This window comes from Euprymna scolopes, chromosome 15, assembly GCF_053919585.1.
Source record: "Euprymna scolopes isolate OS-2025 chromosome 15, ASM5391958v1, whole genome shotgun sequence".
NCBI classification, from domain to species: Eukaryota; Metazoa; Mollusca; class Cephalopoda; order Sepiida; family Sepiolidae; genus Euprymna; species Euprymna scolopes.
This window is the reverse complement of record NC_136496.1, coordinates 36,781,446-36,807,843: the sequence shown is the minus strand read 5'-3', so window position 1 is coordinate 36,807,843 and position 26,398 is coordinate 36,781,446. Positions and strand designations below refer to the sequence as shown.

The following is a 26,398-nucleotide window of genomic DNA, read 5'->3' as shown; positions in this document are numbered from 1 at the left end:
GCAACAAAAAAACTAACCATCTTTTCTTGTTTTTATTTTTTTATTTTTTCCTTTATTCTTTGTTTCTTTTATAATAACGCATTTGTGTTTGTCTCCCTTTCTTTATTCATTTGTATACTAGCAAATAAATGTTGCTATTATTATAAATTTATTTTTGTACATTTCTGCTTCATTTTGGTAATTTTTGTCTATTTTTTTTTTTTTTTTTGATTTATTTAATGAGTTATTGTTGTAATTGTTTTATTCTAAAATAAAGATTTCGTTCCAGTTGATTTATTTTGTCTTTGAGGGAATTCATGTCTCTCTCTCTCTTTTGTTCCATGAAGGAGAGGGCGTTTTAAAATGATAAATGATTGTTTTTTACAAAAAATGGACTTTGTAGCATTTGATGTTCGTATTACAACATCTGTCGCTGATTCTTGCCTATAATATTTAAATCTTCATGCAGGCCATAATGGAAGATTGGGAGGGGGGGGGGTAATTGACTGCAATAATTATGATATGAAACAAGATAGATATTGAAATTAGGACATGCATAGATGGAAATATAAAAATGATATGATAGATAAATATCGAAATGACTGAGGGAGATGGAGATAGATTCGAAAAGACGGATATTTATAATCCCTGTGCTCAGTAAAAATGGCACAAGTTAATAAACAAAGAAAAATGGCACTTTGACAACGAAAATTAGGACCGTTTGAGAAATGCGAGCTAAGCTCCCATTCCCCTTTCATATTTCTTATTTCTACCTCCGAAAAGATTTTTCACACTGGCTGGCTAAAAGAATTGCTCAAACTAGCAAAAAGCATTTTCATTTTTACATTGACCGTGTTAACCTATATTTAAAAAAAAAAAGCCTAGTCCCCCACCCCTACCAGTGTAAATGCCTATTAGAAAATATTTTTCGGTGAGCTTAGCCATATTTTAAACTATAGGAATGGGAGTTTAACCTGCACTTCTTGAACGGTTATAATTTTCCGATGTCAAAGTGTCATTTTCACCTATTTATTCACTTTTGTCATTTTTAACTAAATTCATATAATTCTCACCTTTTAACCATTTGATAAATATTGAAAGATATTGTTTTTAAAGTGTTATATGTTTGAGGTCATATAAAAAAGTAAAAAACGAACTTTAAGAAAGATGGGGAAAAAGATGCTGGCATTTGATTTCACAAAAACTGAATATCAAAATGATCAAATCTTATCGTTCTTGGACAAGTTATCTCCCCTGAATTATACTACATAACGAGTGAACGTACTCTTTTATTTCTAAAAGTCAAAAATAGATAATTCTATTCGACAAGGAAATTTAGATCCAGATATCTTCCGCTTTGTGACTTTGAGGCCTAATGCATCGGATGTGGTCCAACAGCCTTGCATCTTTGTATGGCCTTCACAACTCTGGTGCCATTATTGACAGACATCTTTTGAGGTTGCAATCGTTTTCATTCCTCTTCTAATCTGAATAACTTGCAATGTAGGTCTTAATAGAGCTCTCCTTCATTGCTTTTACCATCTTTTTAGACCCTTGACAATCATTTTCTGAAGCATCAATCACTGCTGATTGCACTAGTCTTTTTTTGTGGAGCAGGACATATCAGAGTATAGGATATTTCTTACTAGCAGTCAGTTCTCTTGGATTGTTGTTATTATTATTATTATTATTATTATTATTATATATATATATATATATATATATATATATATATATATATATATATATATATTTACATATATATATATATATATATATATATATATATATATATTTACTCACTGCATAAGTTATAAGCAGTGGTTGCTCACAGGTAATGTTCCCTGGGATATGAGTGATAACAAGTCTTTCCAGATTTTGAATACTTTATAGTTCTTTCAGCAGACATTGCAAATCATTGCCTTCTCGGGACAGCCGTCATTGTTTTGTTTTTTCAAGATTAAAGTCAATAGGCATTTCCTGTCTTTACGGTTATCACCTTTCGTTCTTACATGAAGTAGCTTCACATCTTGTCCGGGGTGATTTCCGTAAAACAAAATTAGTACATTTTATTTTTTTACTGTTGAACATTGCCGGATATGTGCGCTCTCTTTCTAATATAATTTTTGTTTCTGTGTGTTAAATTTGAAATAAAAGTTTAAAAAAAAAACTCCCCTCCTCCTTCCTTTCACTACTATTGTATGTAAGGGAATAGGGGGAGGAGATTGGTGAAATATAGGGAGTGAGGGAGTAATGGGTGAAGGAGGTTGGTATTCATTAGTGGCAGCCTATAATTTACCAACTTTTATTTAGCCGTAGGCCATCATCACCATCATCGTAGATAAAAACAGCAATGAGTGTGGGAAGGAGAGAATGTGGTTTGGGGTGGAAGAGGGATGTTATGGTAGGGACAATATGTATGGTCTGGTGGGGGTGTTGTGTGAGAATTAACATTTTAATTTTAATAAAAAATACAAGAGATAGAAGATTATATATATATATATATATATATATATATATATATATATATATATATATATATATATATATATATATATATATAGTCATCCAAAGACACTGTCTCGCTGTATCACAGCGCTCCAGTGTGACTAGACAAACTAGAACCTACCCATCCCAGAATATATAAAATTAATTCTCGGAACAGTTTTGCACCACTTTTATATCTCATCACAAATAATAAATAAAACCAATATGTAATAGTAATGGACGTTATCTGTGGAATACTTATTCTAGTTAGGATCAAAATCCATTACATGATTTTTACTCTGGAAAATGTCTAAAAATTGTATAGGTTTAATTTCTTAAAAGGAATGGAAATTTAGAGAATCGATCTTAATTGCTATCTAATGGTGATTAACAAAATTTAATGCAAATCTGAAATATTTAAATTTTCAAATGCGATGCTCTGCCCATATTTTACATCCTAAACCTCCTTTAAAAAAACTCCAAATAAACTGAAAATTGAAGAATATTTATTAATTGATGTCTACTATCTGGTATTCGAATTTCACAAAAATTCGAAGGATCTGAATATCCACGAATCGCTCCCATCCTCACTCATTCCCGTTATGCTCCCTTTGCATAAAACTGAACTAAATATGGCCTACATTAGACACCTTACGCCTAGCGCCGGTATTCCAAAATTTCATAATGATCAGTTAATTAGTTTAGGAATGAATCCTTTACATACAAATATATAAGCATACACAACTTGTATGTATGTGTATATATATATATATATATATATATATATATATATATATATATATATATATAGTAGCCTGGGTGCCCGGTGTTGCCCAGGTGTTTGGAGGTGTGTGTTGAGCAAAAAAAAAAAAATGTGGTAGTAGGCAGGCAGGCTCGAACCCGTACCGCGAAGGAGGAAAAAAACGTGACGTCTTTGCCGTTGCGCCCATCGTCAAACCGGAGGTGTGAATGTTTAAATTAAGGCTAGTTAATCGAAAAGAGGGGATGACTTTCGAAAATATCGGCCCCTCCCTGTAGAAAAGTGCCCAGTTGAGGGTGAAGGAATTAATGTTTTTAGCCAATTTTTCAATATGTGTTGTCCGAAGAGTCGCGTTTCAAAGTGATACCAATCTCGTGAAAATCTGTCGCCTCTGTCAAAAGTTTTAGGCATACATACATACATACATACATACATACATACATGATGGCAGCAAACTCGTTCTGGAGTATTGCCATTACTTAATACATCTCTGGCTCAAATGAGGCAGACATGAGCGCCACAAACAGCACGTGCCGGACGGTAACTTCTATGAACCTTCTACGGTCCTGCACATCTGATGACTGGTTCAGGCTGTGATGCTCTGAACACCTGCCAGGCCAAACCTTGGAAGTCCCAGAGGCTTTATTGCCATTGATGCCCATATCCGCATCAGTCCTCACTGTGTCCGTTTGTCGTTTTAGGCTACAATCAGCCTTTTTGATACACACTGATGGTTTTTTCTTTTTGATACACACTGATGGTAAAATGTGTATTCCATTGCATATCAAGTAATGCCTGTGCTTGAAGCTTTTTATAGTGAGGAAAGACTTTGCACCGAGACAATCCCACTCTCGAAACAATTGCTACATTGAACCCAAAATGAAGAGCAAGTCAGCATCATTGGATGCAGCAGTCGCCGCAGATTTTATATCAGGGTTTCCTTCTCCTAGAGAGGTTGCCTTCACCACGGCTTACGGAGCCCTCTCCATCCACCATGCCATTTGATCCATGACTGGGACTTGAGTTGCTGGGCACCAGAGCATATTCCACCCGCCGGTGGGTCATATATGCAGCAACTTACATGGCCTAAGCTCCCCTGGAGTTTTCTGTCAGGATTAAAGACAGTTTGGTTAAAAGAACCTTGGCTCACAAGACAGTGGAAGTTATACGGCGCAGGACATTCGCCGTTCATCAGAGCCCCGTCTGCGTGGTTATGGTCACGACGTGCACGTGGGGTTGATTTGTCTGGGAGAAGCACAGTATGACGCTAAGACATCTGTGTGCTTTTAACACACATCCACACCAGACCTTGACATACATATATATATTTAAACAGACAGGTGAGATTTATATTGTGTGTGTCTGTGTCTGTGCGCGCGCTAGCTAGCTATCCATATCCAGCATTGCTCGGGATTTTTTTTTTCAATAATAAATAGCGTACCTAAATATGATTTCTTTGCCTGTCAAAAAAAAAAAATCGTTATTTGGATTATGAAGAAATGCAAGATTTTGCGTCCTCTAACCAATTATGTTTTGATTCTATATTAATGTAAGAAGAAAAATTTACACGCTCTTTAAAGAAAAAAGAAAAAAAATAGACTATTTATCATTTTGACGATTCAAAGTGAAAATAAATGTACAGAAAGTGGTGACGGTGACTAAAAGCTGGGTGTGCCAGGTTCGAATCTTGTTCATTCTACAGAAACACATCAAACTCACACTTGTGTCGAATCTCCTGTGGAGGAGATAAATAAAAATAAAAGTACAGAAAGCTTTTGCACCTTCTTTAAAAGAGAATGGACGGAAACGAATTCTAAAATTTGCATGTTGACCTGCTGCAATTTTAGTGCTGTTTCCACATTCCAATGTTTTTTTTAATACTCAAATTATAAAGCTGTAATATAAAACATAAAAACTTCATTCATTTATCAGGTGAAATAACGTTCACTTATCCTTAAGGGAAGAAAATGAGAGAGTGGTGTTGTCAGGGATGGAATCAATTGTTACTCTAAATAGATTTCTTCCTTTAACGTGCGTGTAAAATTTAAGAGGGAAAATGTTTTCGTTTTTTGTTGTTTTTTTTTTTAATATAAATCATAATCTCTCTCTCTCTCTCTCTCTCTCTCTCTATATATATATATATATATATATATATATATATATATATATATATATATATATAGAGAGAGAGAGAGAGAGAGAGTTTCCTTCAGTCTTTGACAGACTATGGATACCCACGTAGGGGTGCCTGCGCGTGAAATTTTTATGGCATAATGTGCGCAATCTCCAACCACACCTTTCCTGGGTCGACATTGTTAAATACCAGTGGCAAATGAAGTGTATGTACAGGACGTCTGGAAACAAATGCCGAGATAAGCGGAGAGCACATACAGCACCCAGAATTCCCAAATGGTCACCCATCTGGTACTAACCAGGCTCAACGTTGCTTAAATACACACACACATACACACACAGATATATAGATATATATATAATCAGAACCTTTCTACTGAATTAGTTTCGTCACAATAGCGTATAATGTCGACCGGAAGCAGTGCCTTCTGTTGGTGTTTAATAATGGTTAACACTAAATATATTTCTTTCGTTTAGAGTTTAAGAAGAACAAAAAAGATTGTTTCGTATTGATAAAATACTATTAATCTATATTATATTTCTTTAAGTCTGACTGTTCCACATTTTCTCGGAAACTACTGGATCGATCTGACTGAAATTTTGTATGAACTTTTATTATAATAAGGAACAGCGAACTAAATATTATGGTATCCGTTCGATGCACAAATAGAAATTAGGGTGGACGTTTGAGATTGCCTCACCATCTCTAAATTCCATAATTTAAACTTGTTTTCTTCTTTTTTTTTTCACATTGATCTCATCGATTACAAACTTAACTTTCAGATTAAAAAAAATGATTTTGAAAAAAAAAAAAAATTCTGACTTTTGTCGTTGGGGACCAGTTTTCAATTATAACGTTCTACTAAATTGAACACCCACTTTGTGGCAATTTCTCTTACGTGACTGGTGAATATTCCCGTCTTAAAAAGGAGTTAGGGTTGTCTGTGCAGGTTTGTTTTTCTAGTATTGGTTTATTGCACAGTATTAACCTCCGCCCAACTTCTCCCGTAGATGTGGGGAAAAGACCTCTGCAACACGTTTACTCCCTTCCATCAAAGAAATTCCGAATGGCTTGCTACCCTTCTCTTTTCACCGCAACTTTTCTTTGTTCGTATTTTACATCGCTATTGTCGAACGACTTTTGCTGTCTTGTAAGCCACGCCGCTCGCATTATCTAACATTAATGCCAAACAACTTATTGATCACTTAAAGCTACCCCTATTCATGGAGAAGTAATATTAACCTTCAGTTGCTTTCTTCAGCGGGCGCATAATTTTATCACTTGAATTTTATTTTTGTTATTATTTTGCGACAGCACGTACTTCTCCACTCGGCAACAAATACCGACCCAACACTCATACTGGGGGGGGGGCACGTGTTCACAAGTATATAAAAGAATAAAACAACTCAAAACACAAACTCGACAGAAACAAGACCCCAATACATTCTGTATATATCAGGTGGGATCTGGATGCGTGTGCGAAACCATCGCAGGAAACCACTCTCTAAGTGCTGTTGAGGCCTTGTTCATCAGTTGACGTCAGCTCGTCTTGATCTGCCCCAGGCCACAACATGCCTTCAACTGTTCAAACTGGCAACTCCTCAACTGTTTGTTACAAACTTAGGACTGTCTCTAAATTGTTGAAAATTTATTGCTACTCCTAAAACTCTTTGGAAACTAACCCTAAATATATTTACCTCTATTGTCTAGTCCTTTTGTCACAATCACTGCCATATTTTAATTAACAATCCTATTTTAGCTTTCTTTTGTGTTACCTTGTGAAGATATGCTGATAAACTGATTTCCTCCTTTTGTGTGTGTGTGTGTGTTATATTTTTTTCTATATTTTTATTTCCTAACACTAGGGGATGGAGGGGGAGACGTCCATAATGTTACAGTTGGAAATTGTTTTTTTTTTCTTTTTTAATTTGAATTTTTTTTTTTAAGTTAAAAAGGTGTATTGAAAAGAAGAGTGAAAAGAAGTAGTAGAAAGAATGCGATCAGTAATTTGAACAATTCCTGGAATGATTATGACTCATTTCAAATTTACAAGAGCGTATCTTTTAGTCTGTTATAATTCGAACAACAAAAGCAGTTGCTTCACTTTTGAGTTGCTCTCTATCTCCCTCTCCTCTATTTTCTATAAAGTTTGAACATATTTATTAAGCAAATCATTGTAACAAAAATATCCAAATATAGATCTCTTCCTTCTATATTAAAACTTGTGTGTGTGTATATATATATATATATATATATATATATATATATATATATATATATATATATATACTAGCATTTCAGCCCGGCGTTGCCCGGGTGTTTAGAGGTGTATGTTGAGCAAAAGAAAAGAAAAAAAGCGGTCAATTTTTTTAACTTTGATCTCTATTATGACCCCTTAACATTTATTGTTTGGGACTCAAATCAAGTTATTACGTTAGATTCATCTCCAAGGAACCTATATCTAAAATTTCAAGTGTTTAGACCCAAAATTGTCGAAGGAGTTTGGTAGAGTTCTCAAGGGTCAAATCGTTGAACTTTGACCCCTTAACAGCCACTGGCCGAAAACTGATCAGAAAGATTTCCCCACATCTCAGTACCCTGTATATCAAATTTCGAGTCTGTAGACTTTAAATTGACAGAGTTATTGCGTAGGGAAATGTACACACACACACGCACACACACGTTCACTTTTATAGATATATAGATAAGTAGTTGTGTGCGTGTGTGTGTGCGTGCGTGCGTGTGCACAACACTTACAGTTCATATTACTGGTCCGATCATGACCAAACCTGGCATGCTGATGGTCACCCACTTTGGGATGGTGCACACCATTTTTCAAGGTTAGGGTCAAATGTCAAGATCATAGCGTATGTATGTATATACTCTCCTACAGCACATACCACTGGACCGATCATGATGATGCCCCCACCCCAACCAAGGGATGGTGCACACCATTTTTCAAGGTTACGGTCAAATGTCAAGGTCATAGCGTATAAACTCTCCTACAACATACGTCACTGGAGCGATCATTTTAGTATGTATTTTGTGTGAGACATTGATTAACTCAGCTTTCGTATAAATATATACAATTATATAAGACTGACAAGAAACTCTTTAGTTGTTTTTACAGTAGCTTTTCGTGCTTTCTCACGAGTATTGCTGATTCTTTTATTACCGATGAAATGAATCAGATTTCCAATTGATATGTCAGTGGTTTTCCTAAATTTTTACTTATTTTTTACCTTAACAATGACCTTTACAATGACGACTTGTTAGGTTTTCGGGTATGCTGAAAACGAATATCGCATTTAAATTTTCCGCAAACAAGTAGTTTTCCAGATATTAAGCAATGCAATTCTTTTGTTATCACTGGTATCCATTGTTGTACACATCAAAAATATGCGAGCTTGCGCGTACAACAATGGCCACCAGTGACAACAAAAAGGAATAGCATTGCTTAATACACGGAAAACTACTTGTTTTCGAGAAAATTTAAATCTCATATTAGTTTTCAGCATACCCGAAAACTTATGAAAGTCGTTTTAAAGGTGATTGTTAAGGTGGAAATTTACCGTGTTTTTATTTCCATCGTTTGTGCTGGCGTTTTTTTTTTTTTTTTTTTTTTTTAGGGGGAGGGGGTCTGTTTTTTTTTTTCTTTCTTTCTTTTTTATAAAAGTAAAATCACTTTCCGTGGTAATTTTCTATTTTTTTGGATTACAAAGCCTGGAGACCACTCGAGGATAAGAGTTACTGAATGTACAGTAATCAATGGGACAATGGCGTAGTAACTGTTAGTAGTGGAAATTTGGTAAATTATATTACTTAAAGGAACAACTTATCAAGAACTTGTTTGCATTGAACTTGAAGACAATCAGATTGTAGTCAGCTGGAAAGCAGGGAAACGAACGAGTTCCACGGGCGTGCAGTTCTAAGAAAGAAGCTTTCTTCATGGAATCATGGTTTAGGCACAGATAAAGTGTGAGGGGAAATTATTGATAGTGGTTTCAAATAGACGAGTGTTTTTTTTTTTGTGAAGGTTTGGTAAGGAGAAATCATAGATTGGAGCTCAGACGAGTTCTTGCCATGAAAATAACGATAAAGCAGAGATAGGCTCGCAACGTGTCTTCTGTGGGAAAGAGGTTGCAGGGAAGAGAAAAGAACATCCTCCACTAAGCTACGAAGTCTATTTTGAACTCTGACAAGGCAGGATAAGCTGCTTCTAGCAGCTCCTGCTCAGATATGGCAATAGTACTCCATTGTTGGCCGTACTTGAATCTTGTTGAGGTAGAGAATTGCATTGGCAGTGAGATATCTACTGGTGGAGCACTGGAGCGGTACAATGATCCCACCATTTTTCCACTATTTCATTAGCTTTTGAGTTTTACACCGTTAATTGAACACGAGTTTATTTTACACGTAGCTGGAAAAAATCGCAGTTCTATACTTTTCCCAGTGGTATTAATGTGTAAAAACAGCAAAGCAAGTTCCAAGTGCCAATTTGCCTGAAAAGGAGTGTGTATATGTTTGTATAAAAAAAAAAAATTAATTAAAAAATAAATTTAAAAAATAAATAAAAAAAATGAATAAAACAACAACAGCCACCGCCACCGCCGTAAATCATCTGTAAATAAGAGTCTGACATTTTGTATTGTCAGTTTTGTCAAAATAATCGATTGCAGTTACCACCCCTGGATTTTGAGAACTCTCTCCCACATTAAGAAATACGATAAAATTCTATACATCGATAAAATCGATAAATTTTACTTTTATTTGGAATTATTTTTCTGCTGATCATTTTTCGTCATTTTGGAAATTTATACTAATTTCGACATGACATGCAAGTACGCAATGTTTTCGCCTGAAATGCAGTTGTTTTAAAATCCACTTACAAACATCGTTGTTGTTATTATTATTATTACCAACAACAACAACAACAGCAATTAATCTCAAGAACCAATTCTGACTGACCCTCGTTTACTGCGAACTTTGAGTCTGTCGTTATTTTAGTTTGCTAAAAAAAACAGATCCAATAAGATTCGAACCTGTCATCGCCGATGCTATAGACTATGACGTCAATCATACAACCTCTTAACTAAATTGTCTTTCTTTTTTAAGCAATAAAAACACGCCTGCCATTTTATTGTTTGATTTTAAAGCTTTGTAGTTGCTGTTTCGTTGTTTTTAATGCATTCTTTGGATGATGTTTTGTTTACATTTTTTTTCTTCTTCCTCTTCTTTGCCAAAGCGTATTTGTTTTGAGGGCGGGTAGTATTTTTGCGCTTTAGTAATTCTTTTAAAAAGAGCAAATCCTCTAATTCTAGTTGTTATTTGATGTTTAAATTGAAGAACAATTATATCAAATAGCCTCTTCCAATTACAAGCAAGAATTGGTGTATGATGACATGATGGCTTGTGTGTTGAGTTAACCATTCTGTTATATATCTATCTTCTGCTTAGTGCTTAGCTAAGTCTGGTTAATATCTGCCTCAGTCACTTTATATCACTTTAATGTCGTTTAAACCTTTCCTCCTCTCTCTCTCTCTCTCTCTCATACATACACACACACACACACACACACACACATATATATATATATATATTAATTTCGTTGACCCCCCCTCTCTCCTTCTCTTCCTCACACATAACCTCTCTGTCTCTCTCTCTATTTCGATGATTCCCTCCCTCTCTTTTTCTTCCTCACATACCCACCTCTCTCTCACTCACACTCCATATCACTCTCTCTCTCTCTCGCGTGCATACTCCGCAATAGCTGTATTTTTGGCCCACACACAGACACTTCCTCTTTTCCTCTCACTCAATTATTGCTCTTTCATATTCGTGTATATATATATATATATATATATATATATATATATATATATATATCCTCCCCACCCTATGTTTATCTTCTTCCCTCTTCTTCTTATCTCCCCCTTCCCTTTCTCTTTTCTTCTTTTCTTCTCACCTTTTTTTTTTGCTTCCTCTCTTTCCTTTTTTCTCTTCTTCTCTCTTTCCCTTTCTCTTCTTCCCTTTACATACACCTTCTTCACTTCCTATCATTTTATCTTCATTTCCCTTCACTGTAAACAAATAAATATCGGTATTTTTATTTATTTATTTTTTTATTTTTTTTTTTTACGATCTGCCCTAGCGTAGTATAAACATCCCCCAACCTCCCCATGTTAAGAACGTCTTTCGGAATAAACATCCCCCAACCTTCCCATGTTTAGAACGGCTTTCGAAGGTGGGGGTGTTTATTCCAAAACCCGTTCTTAACATGGGGAGGTTGGGGCGTTTATAATACGCTGAGCACGTCGTAAAAATTGACCGAAATATCAGCTATAAAATCCAAATAAGAAAAATGTTGTCAAATTGCATTTTTCTTTTTAACAGCACCTGGAATTTTCATCAACCTAAAACGAACACGCGTCGAAATAAATCTCTTTTCTTTTTTTCTCCCAAACTTATTTTCCGTGTCTTCGTCTAGCAAAGCTTTTTCTGTCATTTATGCTTAATTCATATTTTACTCTTAAAAGATTTTCACTAGTTTTTTATTTATTTTTTTAATCTGAAACTCCACCCCCATTTCTTTTTACGTTGACAAAACTCCTCCCCTTTTATAATGGATGAACTCTACTTCACAGATCTTCATTGTAAAAATATATACAATGCATAAATAAATATAATAAAAGAAAGCCTTCTGATAGGCTTTGCCAAGGGTATAATTAGTCGTGCATTGTATACATCTAAGCTATCCTCTCTGTTCACACCACACCCATTTTCGGGTCTGTAAAAAAAATTAGAGGGGGGACAAGTGAGATTCGTTAAAGAGGTTTTCCCACCTGCTTCTGTAGTATTTCTGTTATTGCCTTTTTTTTTTATTATTATTTATATATATTAGCCACCGCCTACTTATTGGCTGGCATTCCCCAAATAAATACCATTGTTTAAAATCTCGTTATAACAGGTTTCTCTTTCTATTGTATTTTTAAAAGCATCAACACAGAAATGACAACAGGTTTATAAAGTGTTGGTGCCTTCTGGATTTGAATCAGTTTACTTTCTGGCCCGGCTCAACATTGCTGAGAGCTGCCAACCCTCTGTTGCAAAAGTTTGGTTTTCAAGGAAAGATACGTGTTTTATCAGATTCCAAACTTTGATAATAAGTGACTCTTATATTCAAAAGTGTTATAAAAAAAAAAAAAAATGCTGTATTTATGTAGGCATAAAACTTCATCTTCGACCAACTATTTTTAATAAATGAATTCGTCGGAACCGATATGAGCAACTGCCGTCGACCAAACAAAAAGTAGTCGCCATGCTTTTGGATTTGTTTATTGTTTTGCAACTTACAAACAAGGAATTTTTAATTTTTTTATCCGAATCTGCGATATTTTTAATTGCTGATCTATTCCATCCAAAAATTATTTAGACGTATTTTATTATATATGGTGCTATGTAAATCGCAATATGAAAAACATAAGATCAAGATAGTTTTTCTTAAACCTGGAAATTTCTTGATCTAAAAAAAAAAATTCGCAAAATTTTCAAACTTTGTTGTTTTGTTTATGGAAAATTATTTTTGTTTTCCTTTTTTCAAAAGTTTCTTTCACACGGATTATTTATTTTTGACAATACACACCTAAAAACAAAAATAACATAAAATACTACAACTCCACTTGGATTTTTTTAATCCGATATTAAGAAAAAAAAAAAAAAAGGGAAATCCTGATTTTTGGAAATAAATGATGAAAATCTTGACAGAGCCGAATTCCGTATTGGATTACAAATTTCTTCATTCGTTTCCAAATTCTTTTCTGGAGCAATTGTCGTTATATCTTCATAGCTCATGACGCCTGCAACTCTGAACAAGAAAAACTCTTGAAAAGTTGGCTGACTTTTTTGGTTCAAGTCGAGAAGACCACCACCGTTAGTGCCGTGGATTTTCTTCGTCGACCCATTTCGCCAACTTGCTCAATAACACTTTGTTATGATGGTCAACCACAGTGCCCATGACTATGGCTATACTTACTATTACAACCACCAGGGTTGCAACCAGAACTGGCCCTACCCGAGAGATACGAACCAATATGCATACCCCAGTTGCCAGTATGCATCTTCTTCGTGGACAGCTGAACCTTTTGTATGTTTCAGTATTTTCCTTCTTTTTTTTTTTTTCTTTTTTAACGATCTTTAACTTTACCCTCTCTCTCTCTCTGTCTCTCTGTCTCTCTCTCTCTGTTTCTGATTCTTCCTATATTTGAGACACGATTCGTTGTTTTTGGTTCAGTCTTGCTCTAATTTATATTCGTTATATTTTTATTTATTCGATTAGGTAATTCTGCAGTACAGGAACCGTGCTATTTTTTTTTTTTAGATAATAGTTTCAAGTTAAATTCATTTTTTCCGCATCTTTTGTTTATTAAATTGTTTAGTGAAAGTGCAGAATGGTTACAAAACGTTTCCCCTTCCCCCATTTTAATAAGTTTGCTTGTTAAGTTATAGACGACAAATCGATTTTGTAAATATGTCGTTTTAAGCAAAAACATTACGTACTTAATTGTTACGGCGAAAATAATAATATATCCAAAAATTACGAAAAGTTATCAAGTAGAACAATCGCTTTTGTGTTTTTAGTAATAAAAAAAGCCTATCACTATAGACAACAAATATTGTAGCCATGACACAATCTAAAATATTCCTTTCACAATTATGTCCCCTGCGTGTAGCCTCTTATTACCTACTTTATAATGACTAAGAAAAATGCGATTATACCCAGTTTTCCGTAAAAATTACTTTTAATTAGAAATAAATTTCTACTCGGTGGTCTTTCGTAACTTTTGGATATATTACTATTTTCGGCATGATAATTAAGCACGTAATATTGTTTTTGCTTAAAATAACTTTTTTTTTCTTTTTTTTTCTTTTTTTTAAAAATCAATCTGTAGACTATCTTCACGGGCATCTTAATAAGTTTCTAGATAATAGCGTTATTATTTCAGCACGGTCCGTATTCTGCATAAGTGTCATTTTTCTTTTTTTTTTGGGGGGGGAGATAATAATCATATGTAACTAGAGTAAATACGATGTGAATTTTATGCTGACTTATTAGAAAATCTTCAACTTTATCGAAAAGTTGCTAAAAGTACAGAATAGTTAACATTCGAATTCTTATTTCGATGCTAGTGCACTTACTGATCCGCGCTATTTTTTAAATCGTATTTCCAAGTTTAATTTATGTTTTTTATTCAATTGTAAGGTTTAAGTATAGAATAGTTACAAAATACCCTTCCCATGTTAAGAACGGCTTTTTAAATGTTATTTCAGCACGGATCAATAAGTGCACTAGTACCCTTATTTCTTCACACACATGCACAAAAAAACGCCCACATAATTTATATAAAACGCATGAGAATGAAATTATGTAACGAACTGTTTTAACGCGAGGAAACAATTTTTTTAACGGCAAAAGTTCAGGATAGTTAATAATACTAAGTCGCTATTTTAAGTATGAAAGTGATTTGTAAAAACGTTTTAATGGTAATTATTTATAAATCGTTTCCACACGTTAAAACTATCCAGGTTCAGTTGGGAATTTCATTCTAATTCGTTTTATATAAATTGTTTTGTTCTTTTCTTTGTTTTACGATTTCTAACTTAATTATTCTGTACTTTTACCAAAATGTTTAAGATGTTTCGGTATTTATGCAGAATACGAACCGTACTACTTTTTAGATAGGATTTTCAAGTTTTACGGTATCTTTATTAAAGTGTTAGGTGAAAGTACGTTATATTTACAAAACGCCCTCTCGTCTACATATTAAGAATAGGTTTCTAAATATTAACGTTATTTCAGCACGGTCCGTATTCCTGCATAAGTACTGGAAAATCTTTGGAGACAGGTGCGAGATTTCGCAAATGACTATTTCGAGCTGGGATGAAGATGTAGTACAAATTCTGTTCTCAATTATGAGAAATCCTTGTAGACTTGGTCAATTTTTATTTTGGTTCAGGTTCAGGGCAAAGTTTGGATTTTCCTCGCATTAAAAACAGAAGTTTGCTCTTGTGGAGAGGAAAATAGACTAGATTACCAGTTTGAATGTTTGCATAAAAGTTGAATTGAAATAATTGGCACCAGAAGATTCAAACTAAAAAAATGGTTCAGTTTTCAAAAATGGCACAGCGAGAGATCCTCAAGTTTTGAACATAGTTGTTTTTTTTTTTTTTTTTTTTTTTTTTTAAACTTTCTGTAGTCAAAACGAGAATTGTTATTTCAAGAAACATCACTTTAAGTGTTATTGTAATTCAGAATTCTTAAATGAAAGGCATTTTTTTTTTACAATAGCTAACAAATAAAACGGAAAATAATTATACAACAAATAAATGTTATCAAAGGCAGGATAAGTTACACTTCTACCTACCTATATAAGTTTTATACCTTAATTTATTTTAAAGCGTTTCTTGACTTGAAAACAAAAGTAGTGTCAAGTCTGAGTTAAAACGAAAAAAATATTGGTCTACTTGCTACTTCGCCATTCCGTAATGAATCACGTGTGAGTTTACGGTATTATTGGAACGCCAAAATTTTTTTAAAAATCAGGTTATTCACATATATAATAGCACAAGCAAATTATCAGACGAAGTTTTGTCATATTTCTCACTCATCGAATTTCAAATTTTAAAATTAAACTAAATACTGGTAGAACATTTTCGCATGATTGCTGACATTTATTTGATGTCTCTTGTGCAGAATACGGACCGTACTGAAATAATAACGTTATTATTTAGAAACTTATTCTTAACATGGCGGAGAGAAAGGCAATTTATACTTTCACTTGACAATTTAATAAACAAGAGACCGTAAAATTGAATTTAATTTGAAAATCCTATCTTTATATATATATATATATATATATATATATATATATATATATATATATAGCACGCCCACGGTTTGTATTCAGCATAAGCACCTTTTATTTTTGCAGGCTCTTCATGTGTAGTCGCCTAAATACTGAATCTCATGGTTTAGAGTTCTAATAATACCGAAAAATCACATAGATGGTACCCTTCTCCTAAGAAATTGTAAAGCTAAGCTAGACTTTTGGTACTTATGCACTTTATGTTACCGTGCTATTTTTTTTTAAAATAGTATTTTCAAGTTAAAAGTCAAGTTTTAGGATTTTTTTTATTAAATTGTTAGATAAAAATACAGAATAGATACAAAACACCCTCATGTAAATAATGGCGTTATTATTTCAGCACGGTAACATAAGTGTATAAGTGCCGTCTTTTTTGTAAGTCACGTTTCAAAATAATACATTTCTATTCATTCAGAATTTAATACAGGCCATTTCATGGTAGTAGGGTTAGAACGCTCCTTTATATCTAATTTGACTCGCAAACAATCACCTGGCCCAACAATCCCATATGGTTTCTCCACGTGGAGGCAGATTCCTTGTTTGTTTATATTCAGTTAACGTCGTCGTCAGCATTATTTTGTGTTGCTCATTGTTTATTGACATGAAACTGGACAAATGAATCTGTTTTAAAAATCATAAAATGACCGTACTTTGGCCTTCATGTTTTTCAACATTCTTGATCTTTTTCTGTTAACAACTTAACTAAATGAATATTTATTTACATTTACTACTACAACAAACACTTAGATAAAATTTGGTTTTATTTTTCACTCACCGTATTATATATATATATATATATATATATATATATATATATATACACACACACACATATGTGCTGTCCCGGTTCGATGTTGCCCGAGAGTTTTTATTTCGCTCATTGACGCCTCTGTATTTATAAAGAATACGAACCGTGCTGAAATAATAGCGTTATTATTTAGACATCCATTCTTAACATGGAGAGAGCAGCAACTATTCTGTACATTCACCTAACAATCTAATAAACAAAATATCGTAAAAGATGAATTTAACTTGAAAATGCTATCTAAAAAAAATGGGGGGCATAGTTCGTATTCTGCATAAGTATCGACGCCTTCCAAACATACAAATACGCTCTGTTTTCTTAATTTCTTTTTAAAAAATATTTATATTTATTTGGGGGGGGGGGTAATTTAATAAAGGTATTTATTTATTTATTTTAAATCTGCTGTGCAATGAAATCGCAGGTGTCTTGTGAATTGTGAAAATTAAAATCGAATAAGTATTTTCGACTCTTTTTTTTCTTTTCTTTTTTTTTTTTTCTAATCTTATATCTATAAATAAGAAGCTAGGCGACATAGTGGCAGTACATGCCGTTTTTTATTGGGGGTAGGGTACGAAGTACTTCGATATGTGGATTTAATTACTATATTTTTATTTTTTATTCAGTAATTTCAATAAATTAATCAGTCATCATATGCACACAATATTTGATACCAGAAGTTTTATTAAAGAAAGAAAATGACCATTTTCTCCAATCGCCAGTTTAAACTCGCTTCTTTTTTAAAATGAAATTCATGGAAGTTTTCTTCTTACAATTTGACTTGAATCTGAATGAAAATTTGCCTTTCCTTTACAACACAACAAATAACGGAATTTGAGCGAAAAGCAAACGAAATAGGTTAGGTATTCCAAAGGTTCCTATGCTACCATTGAACAAAAAAAAAATAATTTTTGATGTGAAATTGCTTATCCGTGTTTTTTTTTTTTTTTTTTTTTTTTTTCGATTATTTGGACTACTGTTTTCATCTTGAGTGTTATTTTCACAACGTTTCGGTCGATGCAACCTCCGACCTTCTTCAGATGTATCTTGTCGAACTCGGAAATCTGCACGGAATTAGGAACGGAGCCCTTTATTTAATTCACGAGGGTGTAGCATGTTCTCGTCCGTCAGTCATGACTGGGTAGAAGTCCTAAGTAATTCGCAATTTTATTTTGAGTGCTGCCCACACTGGTTCAATCCTCAGTGCAGGCTGCAGGCGACACTCAAAATACAATTGCGAATTACTTGGGTCTTCTAACCTAGAATGATTGGCGGAACGAGAGCATGCTATCCTTGTGGATTAAAGAATTCCGTTCGAAATTCCGTGCAAATTCCAGGGTTCGACACGATATACCTGAAGAAGGTCTGAGGTTACATCGACCGAAACGTTGTGAAAATAACACTAAAGATGAGAACAGAAGTCAGAATAATCCAAACACGAATGTCCTTTTCTTTAAAACTAAAAAAAACTATAAACATTTTCATATCAAAGAGAAAGATTTTAAATTAGATTTTTGTTTTTGTTCTAAAGTTTTAAATTAAATTTTTGATGCTTGTGTTATGTTGATGAATCGGACTATTATTCTCACCTTGGGTGTTATAAGCACAACGTTTCGGTCGCTGCAACCTGCGATCTTCTCCGGGTGTTGAAAACCTGCTTCTTTTCCGAAACGTTGTGCTAACACCGAAGATGAGAATAATAGTCCAATTAATCAACATAATACAAGCATTCACATCTCATCTCAAAAATTCATAATTAAATTTTTAATGTTCTTAGCATTTTTTCGTCCCATCCTTATTGGTTTGGCTTGTTTTTAATACTAGTTCAACTAAACGATTGCATGTTTAAAAGTTCTCACAAAACAAATATTAAAAAATTATATATATATATATATATATATATATATATATATATATATATATATATATATATATATATTTAAAGGAGATTAGAACAATAGTCTAAAGAGCAGAGTGCTGCACTGCTGCGCCATTATCTCCGTTCTTTCTCGTAACTTGTTTTTAAACCATGCATAAAACTCCAAGTATGGCCGACGTGAAGGCGTTGGAGCATCCTACTCTTAAGATACATCTGCCTTACTTTTAATGCTAGGTTTATTTATGGTGTCTTTTAAATTTAATAAAACCCTTCACAATTTGCTGATGAGGAAACCTTGTTTATTAAAAAACTATATGTAATAATTATTGTCCGTAACTTGATGTCTACCACAATAAAAATACTGTTTTCCGAAACGATCGTACAAATAATTGATTTTGTTGTTCCTTCTTATGAAACGGATTTTTAATTTAATTATAATTTGATTTTTAAATTTTAAATTATTAATCACATTACTAAATATATATATATATATATATATATATATATATATATATATATATATATATATATATATAAGGAATTCCAAACACATGGATACTTTTGGGAATATATATCAAAGAAAAGTTTTATTTACGTCAACAATTTCGAGTTTCACCAGAACAGCGTCTTTCTGATGACACCATGCTTTACAACAGATATGAACAAATGTACACGCATATGCAAGGTAATGTCAAAGATTCTTATAAAACGACATTTAGTCTGTGGTAAAATGAGGATATAAATGGATGATAATATTTAATGCTACTAAGCCAAAGCTTCTTTCCTTTAAGAATTGCAGAAAAGATTTTCAACCACCGATTGCCATGACAAACAACACCCTACCTGAGAGCTACCTGGCGGTCATTAGTGACGAATTGAATTTATTAGTAGTAGTATTATTAGTATTAGTATCACTAGTATTATAAATATTTATTTTTATGTAGAAGTTCCTATTTACTTGCCCCCTACGAGTGCACAGTTAGACACTATGGTCGGTTTTTAATGTGTGTGTGGGAGGGGGGGGGGCAAAAATAAAAATCCTCCGTTGCGAAGGATTTCTCATCTGCTAACCGAGAACAAAAAATTGAAGTGTAGTATCAGAACAGTTTGAGATATTAAATCTTTTATTCGGGCAAAAATTGACATGAACAAAAAACAAGGCCAACTCAAAAGGGGGGAAATGGGGGTTGTTCGTCATCCTTGTCACTCCAGAACTAAACAAAAGTTTCTCTTAGCTAGTATCTTCTTCCACCATAATACCGCATTCACTCTTTCATACTTGGGGGCGTCCTACTTAGAACCCAATCGCTTAAAACATTTTTAGCGTGTATAAACAACCTGAAGGCCAAAACGAAAAGTGTTGATTTTTTTTTTTTTTTAATTTTTTCTATTTAAATGTATTCTGTTTAGTTACAGTACATCCATATAATGCGAACCGAATTTTTTTTTAACCTAAGCATTTTAATCAAAGTAAATAAAAAGGCATAAAAAAAACTCCAAATAAGAAGTCGCTAAAATAATAATAGAACCCAAAAATTATCTAAAAGTCGGAACTTGATGCTTTGTAATTGATTGAAAAATAGTAGTCTCGCAAGTCACACCGCCTTTTTCTTTTTAATGCCTACTAGACACTATCCTCGAGTGGCTCTCTGTACAGCTGTGTGTCAGAACAACCTGACATGAGGATACTTTTTTTCTACAATTAACCCTTACCAAATATTCAAATCACATAGTATTCGCTGCCCAGATAAGGTCTCCTCGGTATGGCTAACCCACAGTGGCTTTTACCAGGCATAAAGCACCTTGTCCAAGTGATGTTACCAAAAGTAACAGCACGAAGCTGGATACTCCACCAGACCAGATGAATTCTTGTCCTGGAATCAGGAAAGAATAACAGAATAGAAAGAAGCTGAAACCACTGTCAGTAAGTTTCCCTACTCTTTATCTGTGCATAAATCAAAACGTACATTCCATGACCAAAGCTTCTTAGAAGTGCACGCTTGTGGAACTCCTTTCCGTTTACCTGTTTCCCACCTGACTACAACTTGGATGTCTTCAAGTCCAACACAAACAAATTCCTGATGAATCGCCCCCTTAAGTAAGACACTTTATCAAATCTCCAGTACTAACAATTACTACGATACTATCCCATTGATTACTGTACACCCAATAACCCTTATCCTCGAGTGGCTTCCGGGTCTTGATAAGTGGTGACCTTCATGAAAAAAAAAAAGATATAACATGTTGTTAAAATGAACAATTAGGAAAGACGAAAATAATCTTAATGTTTGAAAAGTAAAGGACAGCTTTAATGAAATATTCGAATATCTATGTATCTCATATAGAGATTAAGTGTTAGCCCCAGGAAGGGGGTAAGTCTTGATTTCTGAGAACTTCGATTGAAATAAAACAAAACGTATTTGTCGGTAAAATTCGGAAACTTATTTGCCTTTCTCCGTATATTCACATCTACAAATCTCTGAATACCTATTTCTAATGGGAAAAGGATAATTTGCATATGTAATGCTCAATTATGTTCCAATCTAGGTATCTTTAACTTTTATCTGGCACAAGTCACAGACTCCATCCTCCCAAAGATAGCCTCCTTGTTTCCGATGGAGAGGAAGAGGGAATATATTGCCTTCTCTTAAGGGCGCTGTCATCTGTGATAGAATGCCGACGGGAAGAACCATGTGTGTGTGTGTGTGTGTGTGCTTTCTTTTTACAATTCAGTTTGCCCCTTTTTGGTGAAGTTGTATTCCTCTTGCTAAAACTGACCTGGGATCTAATTTTGCCGTGCGAGAAGCAGATAAACTTGTTGGTCCCCTGATAAAAGGAGGATGGACATGTAAATTTGTTCGTTCGTCTGTCCGCACTTTTCTCAATAACTACGCCTTGGAATTTTTTGAAATTTTGCACAAACATTAAACATGATATGAGTAAAAAAAAGTAACAGAACGGATTTTCCGGGAAAACGCCGGTTGCACCTCTAGGAGTGCCTTAAAAAAATTGATGTCTTGGATTTTTATAAAACTTTCTGAAAAGTTCTAACTAACTGATTTCTATATAATTTTGTTTGTCTGGATTTCGCGATAACTCTTGGGTGTGCCCCAGGGGCTCTTTTAGGGCTAATAAAAACACTCCATTTTTGGGACAATTTTACCATATTTGTCTAAAATTTTCTGTGTATGTTTATTTAGCAGTTTTGCATGGTGCTGAACTCAAATTTAAATATGTTAAGGCCTTGGAAACATTTGGAGCTAAATGGGTGAGTGGGAGGGGCGCAAATGATGAATTTAATCATTTCTTTTTTTTTGCATGACGCAGAACTCAAATTTACATATGTTAAGGCCTAAAACTGCACCGTTTGTTCATTTTTACCAGGATTTGACGTCTCCTGGGGACTTTGGGGCTAAATGGTGGGAAGGGGCAAATGCTGAACTTAGTCATTTTTTATGCCTTGTTCACTGTGCACTCACGGGGGACCATGCATGCTTCACTTGTTTTCTGTTGGATCAGTTGGTAACTGTGCAACTGGAAGTCAGTCTATTTTGGGACAAGGCAGGCACTATATTTGTTCAATAAATTTTTCATGGTTGCCTTTTATTTGTAAAACTGTTTTTAGTATTAACAATATATGAAATTAGTCATACTCACCCGGCGTTGCCAGATTTTTTTTTTTTTTTTTTTTTTAACTATGATTTTTGTTGGGGTGTGGGAAGAGGTCCAAAATATTTTTGTTAAAAAAAAAAAAAAAAAAAAAAAAAGGAACTGATGAATACAGTTGGATCCACCTCCCTCTTCCTTTTTTAAGATGGCGTTCATATGAAAGTAATTCCGAACCGGTTAAAGTATTTTCTGTAAGAAATTAAATCAAATTGCATTGTTAACATGCTGCAACGATCCACCAAAAGAACTAAATTGATTTTGTAGGAATAAAGCTATGGTAAAAAAAAAAAAATCGAAAGAGACTGGCTTTACTAAATACATTGTACATAGTAATGTTAATGTTTTCTTACATGCCTTATCAAGACCTAAAAATCACTCGAGGATAAGTGTTAATGAGATGGATAAATTGACAATTTAATGATTTTAAAACTTATAAAAATTAATTTACAGCAGTGCATCTTTGATTAGGCGATTCCATCATTTAAAAAAGGGGTGGAGAATGATACCATACGTACGAACATGAAATTGTCTTAGTGTATTATTATTATTATTATTATTAGAGCTAGGACAACAGCATATTCTTTTCATTGCTCTCGAGTGTGTATCGGTTGATATCTTATATGCTTTTATATAGTGAGATAGTTCTCGGTTGATTAACTGTGTCTGATATATACTCGAGAGTCAAAACAATGAAAAGAATATGCTGTTGTCATAGCCCTACGAGTTGTATTTATTTGTAAATAATTGTGGATATGTAAAAATAATTCTGACTTGGATAAATTAAATTCTGGGAGAAATGAACTCCGATTATTTTTTATTATTATTCATAACATGTTGCAACGATCTACTAAAAGAACTTATAAACCAAATCAAATGTTGGTTTGTAGGAAGAAAGCTATCGATGACAAATATCGAGAGAGAGAAAAACTGGGTTTACATTTGTACATAGTAATGTAATCTCTTATTGATAGGAACCCGGCCATTAACTGTCATCGTGACCTTTATTGGGCGGGTTCCTATCAATATTTTGATTCATTTTCGAGTTTTGATTCATTACCGAGTCTCCTCAAATGACCCTCATGCCAGCCATCTTGTTTTCGTTCAAACTTAGCAACTCGGCATTACTTGCGTTTCAAAGGAAGTAAATGCTTTAAACGAAAACTTATCCAGGTAGATAGAAGAGTAACTTATCTTGCCTTTGGTAACATTTATTTGTTATACATTTGTTGTTTTTTTTTTTTTGTTTTTGTTTTTTTAATTATTTGAGGTGGTAGGTCTACTATTTTTTGCTTTGTTGTGTTTAGTAAAACATGCCCTTCTAATTTATTTATGAAGAACCCGAAATGCATTATGGTTGATTTCGTTGTTTTATTTAAGTTTTTGCTATTGGTTTTATTTCACGCTATTGCCTTTTTTTCTTTTTTTTTTTTTTTTAACTTGAATACATATTCGACAAAAAAGTAAATAAAATAGAAACGTAAATGCGCAAAAAAAAAATGAGATTTAGACTGTAGAACTTTCGTATGGCTTAAAAAGTAGGGGCTAAAATTGCATTGTAAAAAATGTTTAAATAAATTCTTATTTATAAAAGGTCTCCAAGAAAATGGTAAGTTTTGAGACATCAAGAATTTTTAGAGAGGGGGGGGGGAGTAATTCATACAGTATAGTTAACAGCCTAGAAAATAAAATAAAATATACAATATGTATTTTTTCCGACCAGCATAGTTTTAAAGTCCTAAAAAATATTTTAATTTCACTGCAAGTTTTCGTTTATCGAGTAACAAGCAAGGTGGTCGGCGTCAGTTTATTTTTTTTATTTTTTTTTTATGTAAATTGAAAAAACTACAATTAATAACTGTTACTAAGCGCATTAAAATTTAATTTTCAACCGATCTGTAGATTTTTAACTTGTTGAAACTGTTATTCCTGTGCTCCAGGAAAGCGTTAATTCACTGAAACGCAATTGCATTTGCGTAAGCCAAATTAAGTATTGAAATAGTGTGTGCGCGCGTGTATATATATATATATATATATATATATATATATATATATATATATATATATATTGTTAAAGCCTATTTCAGTCACCCAAATGATGTCTCCTTAAATGGGTTTCTACGGAATTTGAGCATTATTCTCTTTTTCCCAAAATAGGTTTACCTCGAAAATTTCTTGTATATGATCCCATCCATACAACCTTGGTCTGACACATTAAGTTGTTTAAATATATATATATTAAATTAACAAATAGTGTTTTTCATTAAACTGCATTATCACCGACTTCAAATTTTCATTTAACGTGTGTGTGTGTGTGTGTGTGTGTGTGTATATATATCTATATTGATTTGACGATAAAGACAAATAAATTCAGATATCTATATTGAAGCATTTTCCTAAATGCTAGAGGAAGTCATTTCCTTACAATGTGTATCGCCTCCTGTATATGCGTCTGTATTTTATAAATAAAGTATAATTATCGACGGACACGCGTTTTGTCATCAACAATGACTAATTTCAGCTATACTGAAGAGTCGTATTGATAGAAAAATACATGTCTACAGATAAGTATATAATATATATATGTTTTTATTTTACCAAGGTGTCACCACTTATCCTCAAGTGACTTTTGGGCCTTGGTTGGTAAGTGTTAAATGGCTGTTAGATGAATGTTGAGACAACACCGTGATGATTGGTAATGATTTCATTATCATGAGGGCGGCTCAACAAAAATTTACTTACATTGGACTTGAAAAAGACTGTAGTCAGCTGGGAAGCAGCCCTGTGGCACAGTGTTCCACAGACGTGCAGTTTTAGGAAAGAAACTTTGCTCATGGAAGCTTTGTTTAGTTTTAGGTAGAGAAAGAGAGCAAAAAAGGGAAACTATTGACATTGGCTGTAGCTAGACGAGTTTTTGTCGTGAATGTTTTATAGAAAAAGATTGAAACTCTGTCAAATATTTGCCATAAAAATAAGGGTAGAGTAGAGAAAGACTAGTATTGTTTCTTCTGTGAGGACGAGGTAGTAGGGTAAAGAAAATGGACTGGGATAAGTCGATCCTTGTTCATATTGGACATTACTCTATGGAGATTGTTAAGGATCACTTAGTGTAAGGAAGTTACGCATTAATCTTATTTATATTTTTTCCAAATACTCTTCGGTCCTGGATATGACCTTAAACTATATCCAGTCGTGAGGCTCCAGCTTGTGGGCTTTGGGGAGTGTGGAGCCACCCTTTAATTTCCATTGCTCCCAGGTCCACTCTGACCCGGAGTGGTAGTACCTATTAGGGTCCCAACTATGGATTAAATAGAAACCGACTTGAAAACAACAAATATATTCTATTTAAAAAATCTTCTTCTAAATCTTTGGATTCGGCATTAAATAACCTGAAAAGGGTTGATATGCCGTAAAACAACCAACCAACCAAATACTCTTCATACATAGGTGTTGAAAAGAATGAGATCTGGCGAGTGAAGAGGTCAAATATTAGAGGTCATGTGATCATGAAAATGATGCTGGATTTTAAAATTGTTTAAGGGTCTCTATTCACTTGCCTCCCCACGAGAGCAGACATAAGGTCGTTTTCTTTTAATGTGACGAAAATTCAGCCTCCCCTTAAAGGGGCACTCTACATTAGGACAAAATCCGTGAAGAAGAGTACATAACAAATGAAACATAATGTCTTATATAGTCCAAAAGACCGAGAACGAAAATTCTATGAGCAAAGTTTATTTTCTAGAACTGCCCGTTTGTGGAATACTGTGTT

General features: G+C 33.7%; 1 protein-coding gene across 5 annotated transcripts in view; it reads left to right on the top strand.

Annotated features, from left to right (window-relative positions):
• LOC145293784 (microphthalmia-associated transcription factor-like) overlaps positions 1 to 26,398 on the top strand; it is a 157,960-nt gene that overhangs the window by 90,066 nt on the left and 41,496 nt on the right. Inside the window, exon 1 of one of the 5 annotated variants that reach the window (XM_080140329.1) lies at positions 13,248 to 13,503. The exons of the other annotated variants lie outside the window; for them this stretch is intronic. Coding sequence (XP_079996455.1) covers positions 13,351 to 13,503 — 153 coding nt within the window. The 5' untranslated portion in view covers positions 13,248 to 13,350. Of the gene's footprint in view, positions 1 to 13,247; positions 13,504 to 26,398 lie in introns of those variants that run through there. 5 annotated transcript variants of the gene reach the window in all.